Raw genomic sequence first — 18255 nt, forward strand, 5'->3', positions numbered from 1 at the left:
AGGTAAGAACTTAGGAGATGTGTTAGCATACACGAAGGCAGCCGCTGGCAGCTCCTAGCAGTGGGCGGTTGTGTTCAAGCAAGCCTCCAGTGCTGATCTGACTGAGTTGGATCAGGGGGAGGAAGTTCTGTGTCTAGGTCAGCTGCTCCTTAGTACCATAAACAGATGCTTCCAGAGACACTGAGCTCCAGCCCTGTCCCTGGTCTGTGTGGTGCTGGCGTGTGCAAGTGTACCTATGTAGGTGTGTGTATGTCTCTCTCTCTCTCTCTCTGTGTGTGTGTGTGTGCATATGTGCTCAGGGGGTGTCTTGATTCATGTTAGTGGGGAGGCCATCTGGATCGTACCTATCAGTCAGGAGACCCACACAGCAGTTGGGGTACACAGGAGCAGTTAGGCGGTTCTGAGACAGATCCCATGCCCAGAGATGGCTTCTAGCCTGTGAAGGCTGCTTGTGACAGCCCAAGAACCCTGTGTATTAAGATCTGTGTCCCCGTGCTTAGCTTCCGTCTATTTCCACCACAAGCCACTTAATAAAAGCAAAGAAAGAGCACAGCTAAAAATATTTGCAATGAGCACTGGCCTACTACAGAGAAGATAGGGTATGATGTTCTGTGTTAATGGGGCTCCTGGGGAGAGGGTACAGAAGGTCAAGGAAGTTCAGAGCTTGCAGGATGAACCATGGCAGGCTGTGGTCAGAGGACTCAGTGTGGGAGGGTGAACTGGCAGACAGAACTTGTATCTACCCTTTAGGGACACATTCAGGGGAGAAGGAAAAGACACAGTTGAGGAGACACTGTCTTGGGGATGGATAAGGAAGTGTGCTGGGTACCGATTCCGTGTAAGATGGGCTGGAAGAAGAGGACTGGAACAACTGCCAGGTCCAGGAGATGGAGATGAAATGTCAATGCCAGTGGGCCAGGAGGAGCTAGAGGACCATCTGGACAGTCTCACCACGTGCCATAGCCTCTGGGGTCAACAGGTCCCATCTATACTCAGAGGCTGAGCTCAAGGGTCTCCCGGTGAACAGTAGGAGCTCTTGACAGTGCAAAAGGCTGCTACCCAACTTTTTAAAAACTAGACAAAATTTCACCCCCCTAATGATAGCAGCATATGGTAAAGAAAACCTGGGACAGGCCAAACGTGAAAGATAAAAATCCTTTACAGCTCCACAACCCAGCAACACCCAGAGTTACAGACTCAGACATGTACTATGAGTCCCTGCCAAACTCTGGTGGCCTGGAATGCTTCGGGATTAAGAAAGCTTCCGACTGTCACCACGTCGTCTCAGGCAGCTGCTGTGCTGTGGGAGAGGCGTAGCTGAGGGAACACAAGAGGCGTATTTGGTTCATCCATTTATTTCAGGTGTCACTGAAGCCTGTTCTCCCAAGGTGGGAACTTGGGTCTCATCTGTCATTTATGGAGGTGAGAATGGGTTCACGTGAGTTTCCATACCATGGTCGTTCTAGGATATCAGACACCCCTTCTGTCCTAGAACACACACTCTCTTCCCTGCAATTCTTTGCTTTTGTTTTTTCAAGACAGGGTCTCTCTGTATAGCCCCAGTTGTCCTGGAACTCACTTTGAAGACCAGGTTGGTCTCGAACTCACAGAGATCCACCTATCTCTGCCCTCCAAGTGCTGGGGTTAAAGGCGTGCACCACCATGCCTGGCTTCCTACAGTTGTCCAGAGGAACAAACATCCATCCCTGTGGAAGCTGCAGAGAGTGGCTGGAGGCAGACAGAGCCAGGATGGATTGCTTACCAGATCTGGGCAGAGCTTCCCTGAGAACCTGTTTCCAGTTGGCCCATGATAAGCACAGATTCATTGAATGCTCCTGGCCTTGGCCTGTGACAGTGCCCAGTCAGAAAGTCTGATCCACTGACCAGCCACCCTAACACCTGGGAGGTTGTTAGAAACGCAAAGGCTCAGAACAGAGCAGAAAGCTGTGTGATCCTAACAGGTGGTTCTGATGCATGTTCAATCTGAACACTAGATTTGGCTTTATTTGATGGGGCTCATGTGCTATCCACCCTCCCCAGTGTGTGTGTGTGTGTGTGCATGTGTGTGTGTGTGTGTGTGTGTGTGCGCGCGTGTGCGCACATGAACATATGCACAGGTGGGTATATGTGTTGCTAAACATTTGCTCTAAGCACAGAAGTTTTGACAAAATAGGAGAATGGTGTGAGTCTTCTACAAAATGAAACAAGAAGAAACAGCTGTCCCACAGACTTAGTGGGTGGTGAGTCCCTGAGTTCCCCTACACATACCAAAGTCTGAGGATGCTTCAATTCCATTTATAAAATGTCCTGGAGAGATGGCTTGGCAGATAAAAACACTGCTGCTCCTTCAGAGGAACTGAAATTCAGTTCCTATCACCCATGTCAGACAGCTCACAATTTCCTATAATTCCAGTTCCAGGGCATCTGATGCTCTCTTCTGATCTTTATGGGCACCTGCATGGTTCACACATGCACACACACACTCATGCACACACACACACACCTGTGCATGCATGCGTAAGTGAAAATAAATCTTTTAAAAAGCTTAAAACAACTACAAAGAAATGCAGAAATGAAATAACGCATGCTCCTGTCGATAAGGCAATTTCTCTGATCTAATCACTATATTGTTCATATGAATTAGAATGCTATGTTGCACCTTACAGATGTGTGCAACTTCTATGTGTCCATTGAAAGTCAACAAACATTTTAAAATAAGACTACACCATGTTGTTATGGTGCACTCTTTAGAGTTAAAATTTCTACATACACAATATAGATGCAGGTTTTTTTTTTTAAAATGTTTTCAATCCCAGGGCGATTGAATCTAAGGATTTGGAGTCCACAGAGATGGTGTGGAAAAGTCCTTCTGTATATGTGTTGCTTTTATTGGATAATCAATAAAGCTGCTTTGGCCTACAGCAGGGCAGAATAGAGTAAGGTGGGAATTCCAAGCAGATAGAGGAGAAAAGAAGGTGGAGTCAGAGAGATTCCATATAACTGCTGAAGGAGACCTTATCCGTAAACCATGAGCCTTGTGGTGGTACACAGATGAATAGAAATGGGTTAATTCAAGGTGTAAGAGTTAGTTAATAAGAAGACTAAGCTATTAGCCAAGCAGTGTTGTAATTAATATAATTTCTGTGTAATTATTTAGTATATGGGTGGCCAAGAAACGTACAAGCAGTCTCTGCCTATGGGGGGGGGCAGCTGTATGGTTTATCATGATATTTGACACTTAAAAAATGTTAAATATTTGAATACATAAACAGAGCTACTCACACCTTTTCACTCCCAACTCATACAATCAAGAGCACTGGAAGAGATTAGAGGAGGGAGCCTAGGATTGGATGGGGCTTAAGTGACAATTGCCAGAGGCATGGAAGGAGACCCAAGCTCCAGTGAGCATCACCAGCTTTGGGGAGTAGAATGGAGAAGAACAGAACCTGGAGAAGCATCATCATCTGAGAAAGCTTAGTTTGATGTGGGATTCCCCACTGCATGCTGTGAATATGTTTTATTGCCATTGATTAATAGGGAAGCTGCTTTGACCTGTGGCAGGACAACTGTTTAGGCAGGAAAAATAAACTGAAGGAGTCAGGTGGACGCCATGTAGGCTCCCAAGAAGTAAGAGGTAACAAACTACAAGCCTCATGGTAAAATATATTAGAAATGGGTTAATGTAAGAGGTAAGAGCTACCCAGGAATAAGCCTAAGCCACTGGCCAAGCAGTGTTGTAATTAATATAGTCTCTGTGTGATTATTTGGGTCTGGGTGGCCAGGAAACCTAAATTCAGTCTCCATTTCTATCTATTTTTAGGTGTTGGTAAAGTAGCATAGACTAAGTTGAGCTCTCATTTCAGTGCTGTGGTGCACAGCCCACAGTTGGAGCTTGTGAACTGGTTTCCTTCTGGTCTCTCAGACAGGTTGCCTTTTAACCTCCTTGACACACCATGGTCACATGCTCCAATGTAGGTGGTAACTGCAATGTTCTCCTCCAGCCAAGACCAGCTCTTTCTTACTGGGGCCACCTGAGTAGAGTTAGTGGTTCACTCTGGAGCAGCTTGGAATTGAAGCTGCTTCACTGCCAACTCCCCTTCTCCAGGGCTCTGCTCACTGAAGGGCTATGCAGACAACAGAGCACCTCACAGACCCAGAGGGATGTGGTGGTTGTGTGGGGGTGGCGTGCACAATTCCCCATCTTACCTGTGTTTCCTAGAACACTACCTTAAAGCGTACTAAACATCACGCACAACCCAGCTGCTTCTCAGCTAACCCCCCTCTTAGCTTTAGCAGATTTACAGTCCTTTTGTTGAGGCTCTGACCAACGTTATCGCTCAGGACTTGGCTGATGGTATTGTGGTGCATCTGTCTCAGATTGGACCAGTATTCTCCTTTAAAACATGTTCAGCTCAGGGCTTCAGTAATTACCACTGCAAGGAAGGCAAAGACCATGCCAATACTCGAGTTATTTGGGGTGTCATTTGGGGTGGCTGTTTGTGAGAGGGCTGTTGGGAGACAGCCTTGTATTTTGCAAACATGTAAAGGAGATTATTTAGCCCTCCCAGCCCCTCTTGAACTGGAGCTCCTGAGATATTTCCTAACTGCTTATGTCAATTCTCCTGTTTTTATTGCTTCCACTAAAAGACCTGTTCTTGTCACTCAAGACAAACGCTGCCACAGACATCCACCAATCACAGGGCTAGGGATGTGAGGAAACTCTAGGAAGGTGACTCTACCATCTTGGAACCCTGACCCATTTTGATGTTAAGGCACGGTAGGGATTTACAGAACGGATAAGGGAACAATTGCTATTTTGGAATGGGAGACATTCAGTTTTTCCAGATATCACTGTACCTTTAATTTATTAGCTTTCCATAAAAACACAGAACACTCACAATCTACAGTATACAAAGTATAATTTACAAAAATATAAAATCTTGGTTATTTTTTAGTACTCCAACATATTACTGTATATGTTATTTCCGTATGCATGTTCAAACAGCCCATAGCTAACCTGTACTATTACCTCTGTGGGGGGAGCCAACTCTCTCCTTTTAGTTTTAAAATAAAGAATACATATATTAAAGGAAGAGATCGATCTTGATTGCATGTGCATATTGCATGTATAAAAGTGAAAACGTAAGAGAAAACACACGTTCATGCCAAGATTTAGGCTCTGTTTCTAGTATGTAGCCTGAGGGTTGTAGAATGAGGACTTGACCTGCTGTAGGGGTGAGTGCCCCATGATTTGCATATTCTTTTCGGGTTATGAGATGATGAATGCAGAGTCGACATTGTGGACACATCACATGCTATGTCCAGGCCTTGGAAAATGTGGGTAGGGCTGATGGGCAAGCTTCAGACCATAGTTGATTCCAGGCTCCTTCCAGGAACTCAGAGTCTTTACAGAGCTAAGGGAAAACTGAAGAACAATGGCACTGTGTACAGATCTTTCTAGGTCCCAGCAGGGTTGCCTACAAGCTCTTTCTAGCACCTGCAGCTGCCCCGAGTCAAGTCCTGTCTCCAGGAATGCCACTCTGCAGGGCTGGGATGATGCCAGACTGTCTTCCACCTTGAAGCTGTCTTACCGACAGGCACAGGTCTCTACAGACATATTGGGGTACACCTTCAGAACCACATTCCGGTTCTCATCCAGGAAAAGGACTCCGAGGGAGTTCATCTTGTCTGGAACACAGCATGGCTCTGGGATGCCAGGGACAATCCCCACAGCTCTGACAATGCTCTGGATGGTGGCATGATTGGATGGGCGGACAATCTGCAAGATGAGAAAAGACAGCTCAGAGAAAAGGGCTTACCACAGTTTCTCGAATAAGGCCATGCAACGGGTGGCCTGGAAGAAAAGGCTTCTGCCCAGAGCCAGATACATGCTTCCTCTGAAATCAGCCACAGCCTCAGTCCTGGTGCCCTTAGGTGCCCACTTTTTCTACTCTTAAAGGGGTGTCACATCTGCTGCTTGAAACTGACCACTTGGGGGCACCTGCATGTCACTTCTTAGGAGTACCTCGAGCTGAGCTGGAAGGAAGGTTCGCAGGCCTAGAACCATGCTTCAGCCAGCAGCCACAGGCCCAGAGCAACTGTGGCCGAAACTAAAATGATGCACTTAGTGCAGCAAGGGCTGCAGACAGGCATTGCAATACGTGCTGGACTTGGGGTGACATCAGCACTAGGGCATTGTCGCATCTTGACACCTTATTAATTTATATGGACAGTGTGACCTTCATTTTACTGAAACAGATACCAAATGACTACCAGATAGTCAAATGATTAACACGCATGGTCGAGATGCCTCAGGAAGTGGCCTGGCCTGGCTTGGAAACTGGGGCCACTTCTGAAAAGATGAACACAGCCGGCCAGGTAATAGGCTTCAGTTCTTGACTGGCTGATGAGAGCTGTGGCTAACAAGAAGCCGTGTGTGTGTGTGTGTGTGTGTTTGGTGCATAGAGAGGAGGCATCAAGAGAAGGGCAAGACCAACTACACGTGTGGGGTTCAGTCAGTTCTGAAAGTGGGGAGGCAGCAAGCCAGCCTGAAAACTCAGTAGCTGTGAGGCCACATCTGTCCTGGGCCCATGTGAAGCCCTTTAGCAGAGCACCTCTCTTCACCAGCTGTCTCCCATCCTCTCTTGTATGTGCACGGATCTGAGGAGAAGGCCCTTAATTCCAGACAGATTACATGGCCCACATCTGGGCCTGGGATTTCCCACTTGGTCTGTTTATCGAGGTTCAGATTGAATTTGCACACCGACTTTCTTTCTTGGAAGATAGACCACAGAGGAGTCTGCAGAGTTAACGAAGCAGGGGAAACTGCAGTGGGTACTGAGGGGTGACGTGGGCAGCCTACCACCGCGCAGGCCGTAGGATGACGGATGGAGTTAACCCAGCCTGGGGGAATGTGAAAATTCAGTGCCAGGGAGGTGAAACAGTCCAGGACTGTGTGTCTTTCAGACTTCTGTGCACTGGGAAGGTTGGCTTGGCTGTTGGATGGGACAAACCAGCGGAACCACTGACACCCAAAGCAGTAGGGGAGCCCACTGGGAGAGCCACTGACACCCAGAGCAGCCCGATCACCAGCATCAGTGCTCCTGGTTCAGACTAGAACAGGTAGGAGAGCCTTGGTCAGGAGGGAACGTTGGGTACCTGACTTGTCCACAGGGAGGCAGCACTGACTCAATCTCTGAGGATGTCTGCTCTCTGGGAATGCCCTTTTCCTTGCATCTAGGAAGCAATGCCTTGCTTTAAAGATTCCAGTTCAAAGCAAGGTATTAGTGTGTGACATATGTCTCTAGTCCCAGAAGATGGGAGGCTAACCAGGAGGACTGAAGCCAGCCTGAGAGACGTTCAGAGAGACTGTCTCAGGAAACAAACAAACAAACAACAACAACAACAAAACAAAGTCAACACTTAAAAAAAAGCACCTCCAAATCAAATCAACCCTAACAGGCAGTGTCTGCCTCTGCAAACAGGAGATATATCATCTCCATTTAGCAAATAATGAAACAGGTCGGGCAAACAGAAAGATGGCCAACAGGGCAGAGCCAAGTTAGTATGAGACAAGATCAGAACACAGAGTGGTACCTTGGGCATGGGGAACTCACAGGCCCCAGCACAGTAGTAGGCGTCGAAGGATTTCGGCGAGATGATCCATTCATTCCACCCGATGTCTGCAAAGTCCACCTTCAGGTACCTTCTGGAACAGACCCGTGGCTCATCCCACTGCCTCCTCCTGGCTTTCTGCATCGTCTTCTCGTCAAAGTCCAGCACCTGTGAGGAGGTGGTGAACGTATCCTGGTCCTTCTTCTTGCGGTCTTTGCGCCCAGTGCGGGGTTTGAGTGCCCGGAAGGGGCTGGGCCAGAAGTCATGCTTGTGGTAGTGGTGGGCATGCAGGGCAGGTGCTGGTCTCTCGTCCAATCCTGGCAGTTCATTGTCCTGCAGGGGTCCAGAGACCTGAGCTGCCCGGCGCACGCGGGGGTCCGCTGAGCTGTTGGGGGCAGTGCGAGGTTCCAGGTCTCCAGCTGGAAAGGGGTCGTATCTCTGCAGAGTCACTGCCACACTGTTGGGCTCTGAGATGGCCAGGTCATTGGCATACACAAGGATATAGGGCATATGGGGACTGGGTCTGGGTATCCCGGGGTCCTTCTCCCCAGAATCCAACTGGGCAGAGAGGAGCAGCTCTCCATCTCTTCGGGCAGCTTTGACCATCGATGAGATATCCTTGGCCTGCCACAGACCACGTGGCGGAGGTGCCAGAACCATGGCCCCGCGGAGCAGCCCCTGCGTGGCCGTGTTCTGTGAGAGGCTGCGGAAGATTAGGTGAAAGCGTGCTGGTGGACCTGGGGTCAGGAGGCGGCAAGATGCATTCTTGGCTCGCGGCTTGCATAATGCCTCACGTGCCCGGGGCCACCGTGGGGGTTCTGAGTAGAAGTGGAAGGTCGCTGTGAGGATCATTTCTGAGTCTTGCATGGATGTCAAATTAAAGAAATACACAGGCTTCTGGTTGACCACTTCTGCAAGAGAAAGACAGACCACAGCCTGTTAGATTTTCTATTGAAGAGCATCCTATTCTTGGGGAAGTGGTACAATTCCCACTGACCCAGTACTTCCAAGCCAGACTCCTTTCTCTTCCCTCAGCTCCTGCAGGCCTTACACTGCAGGCCTGAGAGCTTCCTTTATTATCCTCACTAAACTTGTACAGTTGAGATCCAAAGGTAAGGAATTGTCACCCTTTCACTGAGAGAAACGAAGATAAAACCAGGAAGCAGGGGGGGGGGGTTGGGAGCGGGAGGTAGAGAGAGAAAAAGAGGGGAGGGAGGAATAGAGAGGGCAATGATCAAGTCTATAAGACACTAAAGCTCCTGAAGTTCCCTCCTCGCCTCCCATTGGCTTTCAACGAACAAAGGCGTGTCACTGACACCTTCATGAAGAGTTTGTGATGGTTTGGGTTAGATCCAAGACCTGCCTCAAGGCAGCTGGTCCAGTATTTGCCCAGCACTCTGTACTATGCAGTTTTTAAAGGTAACTTCTGTTAAATGTGATAGCTCTTCCAGATGAGGTGAAATAAGGAGATCTTCATTATTTTTCGCTGCAGCCTTAGGACCTTCTAAGATAATCTAGAATTAAGGCCACACTTGTTGGGTTTTGTCCTAGGACTTGTATATATATACATATATATACACACACATATACATACACTTGTATATATACACACATACACACACACACACACAAACACACACACACACACACACACACCCGGGCATAGTGGTGTATGACTTGAATCCCAGCACTTGGGAGGTAGAAGTAGGAGGATCTCTCTGAGTTTGAGGCTACAGAGTGAGTTCCAGGCTACAAAGTAATATCCAGAGTTCTGGGATATCCAGAGCTACACAGAGAGATCTTATCTTGAACAAAACAAACAAAAACTGTTCTTTCAACAAGATAGCAATATGGAGATTTCAGTAGGTACCTCCACTCCAAGGTTCACACTGCCGTCTGGAGACCCACGCACAGGAGGGCGAGGCACATTTAGCAGTCGTGTGTGTGTGTGTGTGTGTGTGTGTGTGTATAGTAAACTTCTGCTTTCCAGGAGTAACCGGAAGCCCAGGGCCACCTGCAACTCCAGTCCTGGCAGCAATGCAAACTCTCTACAAGAAGGAGGTCTAGGATTCACAAGGAGAAGAAGTCTTGGGATACACAGACTAGAAGGAGACCAAAGTGGCTGGGTGGACTTCCTCCTCTTCTTCTTCTTCCTCCTCCTCCCCCTCCCCCATCTCCTCCTCCTCCTTCTCCAGTGGAAGGGCCTGTCTGCTTAATACATCAGGGAAAGACTCAGAGCTCATAAGCCCAGGGGGTGTGTACCAGGGAGGGGGAGATTACGCTCTTCAAGAGACAGGTCAGTCTATATGACACCTGTATCCAGAGGATGGAAAGGTGCTCAGTAGTTAAGTGCACATGCCACTTCTGTAGAGGACCCAGGTTCGATTCCCAGTACCTACACAATAGCTCACAGCTCTCTGTAACTTAACTTCCAGAGGATTTGATGCCACTCTCTGGTTTTCTTGAGTATGTACATATACATTCACACATAAACCGAAAGTAATAACAATTTTTAAAAAAATTCTCAAAAACCCACCCACTGGCTCAGTATTTTGTTTCTATTGGGAAGGAATCATAACTCTATCGAGAATATTCAAGCTCCCTTAATGGACCCCACAAAGTATAAAGAAGTGGAGAAACACCTACAGTAGGCTGAGGAGAGACTGGAGATGTTCCTTACCTGGTCCCTATGCAGTTGGCACGTGCCCCATATGTGAAGTGATGCTGGGTCCTGAGGACTTAAAACCTGGCCTCCCAGAACTCTGTGGCTTTGAGTGTCATGACTCGGAGGCCCATATCCTAACTGGCACGTCTTGGAGTTAAGACTATGGGGGAAGCTGGAGACTCACTCAGCTCAGGGGAGGTGTGTGAACGTGCAGAACTTCATAGCTGGAAGCTGCAGGGAGGTGTCCCTGCTCTTGGCCGCAGCCTGGGGATCCTTAGAGCACACATGTAGACATCGAGGGGATAGCCTGTGCCACCTTCTGCCTCCCACCCACTGATCCGTGTAGAGGGAAGCTCGCTATGCAGCATACACCTCTACGCTGGAAACACCCTAGAAGACAAGCTCTCGGCCTTAGAGGTGAGCATCATACTCTAAACCTTATTCTTTCATTAGTCTCCTAGGAAGACTAGAACCCTCAGCCTGTGGGATCCTTGCAGGACTAAAGAAATGGCACATGCCATATGCTTGGCACAGGGGCTGCCCGCAAAGGTACTTCCCTGCCATTTTTATGTAAAGGGTCAAGGATGGCAGAGCAAGGGTTTCCTATGCAAACTCAAACGTGTTCACACACGACTTAGTCTCTATAACATCTGACTTGGCAGCTTTTGTTTATCTGTTATCTAGTTCAGGTATTTCTTAATCAATTATGCTGCTCATTGGTCCAGAGTGGGAGGAGCCTCCAGAGGCCAGGTGAAAAGGAAAGATTTGACTACACTTGAATTGAATGCATCTAGGTAGAGGGAGCTCACCGCTCACTGGACAACTTTCTCAAAAAGATGCTTCCTGGCAGGAGATGCTGAGGTCCAGATGGGTCACCCTCAAGCCCAGAGTTGGGGGGTGGCCCATGCATGCAATAGAGAAGCTCCAGGCTGTGACTGAGAGTGGAGGTACCTCTGATGTTTCCAGTTAAGTGGGGCACAGGGCACCGAGAAGAAAACAAGCAAAGTCCCTCTGTCCTGTATACCACACTAGAGCACTGTGGCTCCTCTCTCGCGGCCAATGAGAAGACGGCTTCCCTCCCCTTGTCCTTCAGTTATCCATTCAGTTTCCCAATAAACATTTGCAAAAGGTCTGTGCTTGCTAAGTGACGGGCTGCTTGGAGTCCTGGCAAAGGCAGGTGAAGGCGCTTGAAGGCCTCTTGGGAACACAGAATAATAATGATCACAGTTACCCTTGGGGCCGACCACATTACAGCTTTGCAAAGCACTCTAAACAAGGTACCATATTATGGGGACATTTAAATTGCATACGGCTCCCATTCAGGCCCTTGACACCTAAATACTCCGTTCTTTACTTGGGTCCTACTTGAACGTCCTGCCATCCTCCCCAGCTACAGCTGTCCTCCCCACCCCAGGTCCCATTCTCCTGGCCTTCTGATGAGAGGTACATGACAGGCATGGTCCTTCTTCTGCCTCCATGGCTTCCTGGTCACCTAGGCCTCTTCCGGATCTCTACCTCATACGGTGTCCCCTTTTGGCTTTGCGGCTGAAGAGCCACTCACATTCTTCACCCTGACTTTGTCTTCTCGTCACTCATAATATCCTGACGTGTATTTATTATTGCATATCCCTCCAGAACACACCCCCCAAGAGGCTTTGCTGGCTGTAGTTCATGCTGTAACTCTGGATACTAGCACAAGACCCGGTGGCTGCTGCTGCTCAGAAGTAGGTAGGAATGATGGGTTCCTGCTGCAGACCCCGCACCCTGAGAAGACAGGAAGGGGTGGGGCCAGAGCAGGCTCTGGAAGGGGAGTTCTTGGCATGCTGGAAAGAGCAGGTAACTAGCCTGATGTCTTATAGCAGCCAAGAGGCAGATATAAGGTGTGACCCCAGGTGGATCTCACCTGAAACACATGCCCTTTGCTCTCCCGTGTGCTCTATTGTCATGGTGTGTCCAAGAGTGTATAAACAAATATCACCCGCTGTAAGAAAAAAATAGGTAATTTTGATTTCTGTATTTCCCAGAAAAAAGGATTGCTTTTACGTAAACAATATAATATCTGTGGATCTTTGGGATTCTCGGAGTTGCAACCTCTTAGCAGAACACTCAGCTTCACCCTGGTGACGGTGGGAATGGGACAGTACTCTGATGGTCTCAGCCTAAGAGTAGCAACTCACACAGAGGGCTCTGTCCCATACGAACAGGATTCCAGCCACCCTTTCCTCATTGTCCCTGGAACAGTCACCAGGGACAGCAGAGCAGGCATGCCATGGTGACGATGCAAACTTCTATGCGAGCTGGAGATAGGAAGCAGAGAGCCAGCCCCTTAGCGGCAGAGGAGAAGGGGGCCGGGCCTGCGCTGAGCATCTGTTTCATGGGTCTTTCTGAGTAGGAGGCTGAACTAGTCATCCAACCCTTCCAACACTGGCAGAAAATTCTCTTTCCTGCCCCCTTCTGGCTTCACACCAACCTCAGTCACTGTAGGCTTTTTAGATGCTGCATCTGCCTCAGCGTGGCTTCCTTCTCGCCTGGTCTCGACTATAACAGCTATCCTAGAATTGTCAATCCTTGATGTCCCATGCAAGCTCCAAAAGCGTCACCTATAGAATATGAAGATTAATGTCCCCGCTATGAAAAGAACCTCAGCAAAACCCATAGGACGAGGTCTTTTCCAGGGGAAGAACTGCAGAGACCTCAAGGAGAGCTGCAGATGGGAATACATGCATGCAGAAAACGCAGCCCCATTAGGTTAGTGGCTATGTGCATGGTCTGTAGACACATGTGCATTGTTAGTGCAGGGCTGAACTGAGTCCACAAAATATTACTTTAACGCTGGTTGTATCGGGATGTGTGGTAAGAATAACTTATCATTTGTTACTGTGTTTAAAAACAGCCTGTCTTCTCTCTTTTTTTCCCCACCCCTTCCCTTCCTCTCTATCTCCCCCCTCTCCGGTGTACACACCGTGTATTGTTCCATTGTCAGCAGTTAAAATCAAGGTCCTCAGGGATTGGTTGCATTCTACTTATTTGCCTCCACAGTTTTCTCCTAACCAAATGCCCAACAGCCCCAACACACAATGGACTGTCTCCCCTCTGCATTCAACCTGCCCATCAACACACTAGGGTCTTTCTGTCTGTGAAGACCTCACTGGCCCTTCCCTGTCAGTGCTAGCCTTAGGGATCCCGCAGAGCACCCCAGCTGCTGTTACACTAACACCCCCATTCCACTACACTAGCCTTTGGGTCCTCCCCAGGTCCTGAGCTATTTTGGGCAAGACCATTACTCTGAGCATCTTTATATCTTCCAAGTGAAATGCTTAGGAAAAGTGGATGCTATGTTTTGGATTCTGCAAATGCAGGGCATTCAGTTTCCAGGGTAGCAATAGTTAAAGGTACTGAAACCTTTAAGGGGTGGCACCTAATGGGTAAACGTTACTCACTTGAGATATGTCTCCCTTTAGAATTCACTTAGTTCCCAAGAGAGGGGCTGTTACACCTGGCTAAAGGCTACCTGTTCTTCCTGCTTTCTGCTGCTCTGTCTTGCCTCATGACCAGTCCTTCTCACAAGTTTTCCAGCCACAACAGATCCGTGACACTATGATGTAACCCCAGGGTTTTCCACCAGAGCCACTACCATGATGGTTAGCCTTCCAGTCTCAGAACGCGAGCTAGGTAAAGATCTTTTTCCTCCATGAGCTACTCGACTTCTGGCAATTCTCTACAGTAACAGAATTGGGATACTTCAGCCGAGAATGAAATCAGCTTGACTTGGCAGTTTTGACAGCTGGGTATGTCTGGGAGAGGAAGAAAACTAGCTCGGTATCACATTGGTAGGGGTCCAGCTTGGAATTAAACACAAATCACTCGTTGGGAGCGTGGAGGTAAACGGCGGTCTAACCTGAATTTAGAGCCAACTCAAAGGCTTTTCCTCCACAGATGCAGACCACGGGGGAACAAACTGCACATCAGGAGAGGGGAGTGGAAGGGTACAAGGAAAGCTGCTGGAATCACAGTTAAGAGCTAATAAATTGCAAACGAGCACATACCAAGAACTGCTCAAAGTCCTTGCCATATCTGAGCTCCTTGAAAAAAATGTTATTAATCAGGAGCAGAGTCACAGTTTAAAAGTGGAAAGAAACTCTTAGTCATGAGAACTGCAGTCCTGTGGCTGGATCACAGAACCGGGATCAGGATGCTAGCGCATGCTCGGAGCCCGGGCCTTGCTGCAGAGGAGGGTGAAGCGGCGGTAACAGCTTCTGGGAGTGGGTGCGTTTGCTGTCTGGCAGGATGTGCTTACCTGGGAGGCTGTGGCAAGGAGTCTGTGCCCTGCTCACAACACCCCACAGATGGACCTTCCGACAAGAGACAGGAACGTCTGAGACTAGGGGTGGAACAATTTAGATGAGTCAAGGCAAGGCACAAGAAACAGGCTCCGACTCTGTGCCAGGCACAAATCTACCTTCTATTCAGTGGTCACCCCCTCTGTGGGCACACAAGAAATGATGCCCAGAACAGGCAAGTGATATGTGCCGTGGCGCACAGCCAGTGGCCTGGAAAGCTGGAACTTCTTTAGCTGGAACTTCTGTAGTTCACTCTTTAGTTTGTATAAGGAATCCAAATAAGAGGTATTTTCAGACCCTTCAGGACTAGACTAGAGCTCTGATTTCTTTAACATGTTGGTCTGTTACACCCTGATGCTCTGTTCCCAGACTCTGGGCTTCATTCTGATGGAGAGACTGTGATGGTACATGGCAGTGAGAACAGCTATTACTGTCTGACAGGTACAATAACTTCCTCCCTTGTCCTGGTCTTCTGTCCTTCTCTGCAAAATGGGGGTGCTGGATTTAAGGTGTAGTTTCCCGGCCATCTGTCGGGGTTAAAATGTCCGCCGCTATTTGTACTAGGAAGTATTTCCTCTGATTGGTGAAAACAGACAGAACTGCACCCCTTATTGAATGGGCTGCCGCAGGTGCTTGTAACCAGTGGGCATGCCCGCTTCTTATTGCAGTGGTGACCTTGGCGACCTTTATCCCTCCACTTCAAGACTTCAAGGACAAAAAGGGCAACAAAGGTCAAGTTCAAGCCTAGATGTGCACAAAGTGCTCATCACAGTGCTTTTTGTTCCCGGAGTTACAACGTGCAACACCACCCAGTCCGGCCAAGGGCTCAGAACTGATGTTCTTACTTCATGCCATCTAGCTTCAACCACGAGGGGAGATACTACCACACACTACCCATTTTATAGACTACAAACAAGTCCACACTGTTTCAGGGAATTAACTCAATTGGGCCAAATGCTTCTTAAGTGACTTAATAATTTTTCTCCAGAAATGAACTCCGGGTATTGAATAAAAGGTACGGGGGAAGCCAGAGGGACACTGTCCTGGTTAGCATGATGGAGGATGTGCCTCTTTGTGAGAGTCCATCCCTCACCCGACTTATGTCTGAATCTGAAGGCACAATGTCAGGGCCCTGAAGCCAGTGAGCATCAGGTAGGACACATGCTCTAAATCTACATTGTTCCACCTCAAACTTGGCTGCGGTTCATTCCTATAGCTCTTGGGAGAGAAGACTGCTAAGTGCAGGATTTCTCTCCTGGGGAACAGTCTCCTCTCAGACAACTGCAGGAGACCCCTGACCATATTTTCTGGAAAGCATTCTGATACTCTGAGCAGTCACCATGACAACCAGGGTCTTCTCACCACCTGCTTCCTAGGTTGCACTTCCTCTGCACTTAGGCCGGGGCTGGCAAGGGCTGCTCAACCCGAAGTCAGTGGGCTGGAGCTCAGAGTGACCTTCTCTAAGAAGAGGGGAGGAAGGGAGCATCCGCCAAGCCCTGCTCTTGGTGTGGAGAGTAGAGACGTGGAGCATGGCCCAGGAGAGGGACAAGGTGCTTCTGGACCTTTCTTAAAACCTGTCTTCTGAAGTCATGGAAACACAGGCCCTTCAGAGAGCACATTGTTTCCTTGTCATCCCAATCATGCTTCCTACACTTGGTCCAGCGTTTGGTACCTGCACCAGCACTGCCTTGTAACACGCCAACCATGCTCCTCTCTCATACAGCAGTGTCAACACAACTTAACACCATGGATTGTCCTCCAGCCCATGTCTGTCTCCACTCTGTGCCTAAAGCCTTCTGTATAAGCTGACCTTTGTCCAGCAACTGTGGAAGTTTCCAGGGGCAGGAGGTCTCCCTCCCAATGCCACTTTGGTCTCCACTGCAAACTCTAGCCAGGTACAGAGAACGGAATGGATTGTCAGTGAAAGGATGAAATAAAAGTCAGTACAAGATAAGAGGTGGGAAGCAGAGCCGTAAAGAAATAGAGAGGATAGATAAGAGGACTCTATGAATAAGGAGGATTGGGTCCCAATGTAGCCTCTACTTACCCAGCCTGGCACGGAAACTTCGGACCGTGTTGCCTCCTCCTGGTCGAGCGCCCCGTCGGTTGTACTTTTCATAAAGCCTGAGCATGTGGACAGCGACCATATCCTGGGCTCCTGGGCCCAGCGCAGTTGCTGCTTCCCCAGGTGACTGCTGGGGGTCCTTGTCCCTCTGCAGACCGTCGGCTGCCAAGGGCAGTGAGGACAATGATGGGCCCCTGTGGCCGCAGCCTACGCCCTGCAGCAGCAGCAGGAGCAGAGGCACCATAGGCAGCAGCTGGGACCCCAAACTGATCCGAGCAGGACGAGAAGACATGGCTGAGTGATGGTGGCGAAGGGTTTGAGTCCAGGAGGACAAACAGGGAAGGCTCAGAGTTGGGGGCGCACCTCGTCTAAAGTTGGAGGGTCCGCGTGGGACCCGGACAGCTCCTGTGACCCGACTCGAGGTAGTGCGATTGGCTCTCGGCGGCAGCGCTGAGCGCAATGCATCCACGCCGCGGGACCAGCGGTCACAGCTGTCCGGAGCCTCGTGGAGCCCAGCCGAGCCCAGCCGGCGCGCTCCCTTGATTGCCTCACGATGCAAACTTTGCAACCCACGGAGTGGCGCCCGGACTGGCGAGTTCGAGGGGCGGGGCGGGGCGGGGTGGCCGAGGGCGCCTTCGGAGGGGAATCCGGCTGTGTCCCCACTCGCAACCGCTAAGAACCAGTCTGTGGCCCCGGTGTGCTGTGCCTGAGCTCTAGGGTGCGGGCGTGCGCGCGCCGGGGTGTGCGATCACGAGTGTGAGGGCCGTGGGCGTGGGCGAGCGCGCTCCCTGCTCTCCCGCCGAGAGCCGGAGACCCAACCCCGTGGCCGGCTCCGGAGTGTCGCTGCCTGCAGCTGAGCCCGGGCGTCGCGGGGGCTGGGCAGCCTTCGGAGGGGGGGCCGCCTGCGGGGTTGCCCCTGCAAAGGCATGCTATGACTATGTGGTTGGAAGATGACAGCTCCCCCATGAGGACCCCAGAGGGGATGTGTGCCTAGCTGTCTCTGAGCCAGTGTGTGCTCAAAATGCAAAGGTGCAGCCTTGGGAACAGGAGGTCTGGGATTTAACAACAAAAGGGGTGTGTGTGGCTCCAAGGCTCAACCGACCTAACTCGGGCAGTGGAAAGCAAGATCTTGATCAAAATACAGAATTAGAATTATCTGATTAACCGACCCTTTATTTGGCAACAGTGATTCCGGTTGTTGAAGAAATACATCCAAGGTCCTTATAAATCTTCGGACAGGGTTGCTAAAAAAGAAAAGAGCATGCTTTCAATTTACTTTATAAAAAGTTTCAAAGCATCAGAGAGGGAAGAGAAAAAATTCACGGTTTTCTCAAAAAGAATTCTTCCTAATGTGCTAGCGTAGGGCGCCCCGGACCCCTGCTAGTCAGCTTAGCCCTGGGGCAGAAGGGCCCCAAAGGTGCTTCACCCCAGCAAAGTTACTTCCCCACAGATAAAATCAGAGGTCCAAGTGGGGGAAAATCTGGCCGACTGTTGTCACTAACTTTAACTGAAACTTAGCAGAAACTTAGTTTCTAATGGTATGCAAACAAACAACCAATCACAGTGCTAAA

The 18255-nt window shown here is 49.4% G+C and overlaps 1 protein-coding gene across 1 annotated transcript; it reads right to left on the bottom strand.

The window, feature by feature from the left end:
• Positions 1-1342: 1342 nt before the first annotated feature.
• Positions 1343-17539, bottom strand: Gdf10 (growth differentiation factor 10). The gene is made up of 3 exons (XM_075988733.1): positions 16667-17539; positions 7597-8525; positions 1343-5779 (listed from the first exon to the last, which is right to left on the bottom strand). Exons 1-3 carry the CDS (start codon positions 16974-16976, stop codon positions 5588-5590), a joined length of 1431 nt encoding a protein of 476 aa, XP_075844848.1. The 5' UTR covers positions 16977-17539; the 3' UTR covers positions 1343-5587.
• Positions 17540-18255: the final 716 nt, after the last annotated feature.

Source organism: Microtus pennsylvanicus, chromosome 10 (assembly GCF_037038515.1).
Source record: "Microtus pennsylvanicus isolate mMicPen1 chromosome 10, mMicPen1.hap1, whole genome shotgun sequence".
Classification (NCBI taxonomy): domain Eukaryota; kingdom Metazoa; phylum Chordata; class Mammalia; order Rodentia; family Cricetidae; genus Microtus; species Microtus pennsylvanicus.

What these genes read in the sequence shown, in the direction of transcription:
- Gdf10 (XM_075988733.1), bottom strand. Translation starts at nt 16,976, where the DNA reads ATGTCTTCTCGTCCTGCTCGGATCAGTTTGGGGTCCCAGCTGCTGCCT. An exon ending in AAGTTTCCGTGCCAGGCTGG is followed by an intron (nt 8,526 to 16,666) that starts GTAAGTAGAGGC and finishes TTTCTCTTGCAG; the next exon opens with AAGTGGTCAACCAGAAGCCT. An exon ending in GTGAGTTCCCCATGCCCAAG is followed by an intron (nt 5,780 to 7,596) that starts GTACCACTCTGT and finishes CTCATCTTGCAG; the next exon opens with ATTGTCCGCCCATCCAATCA.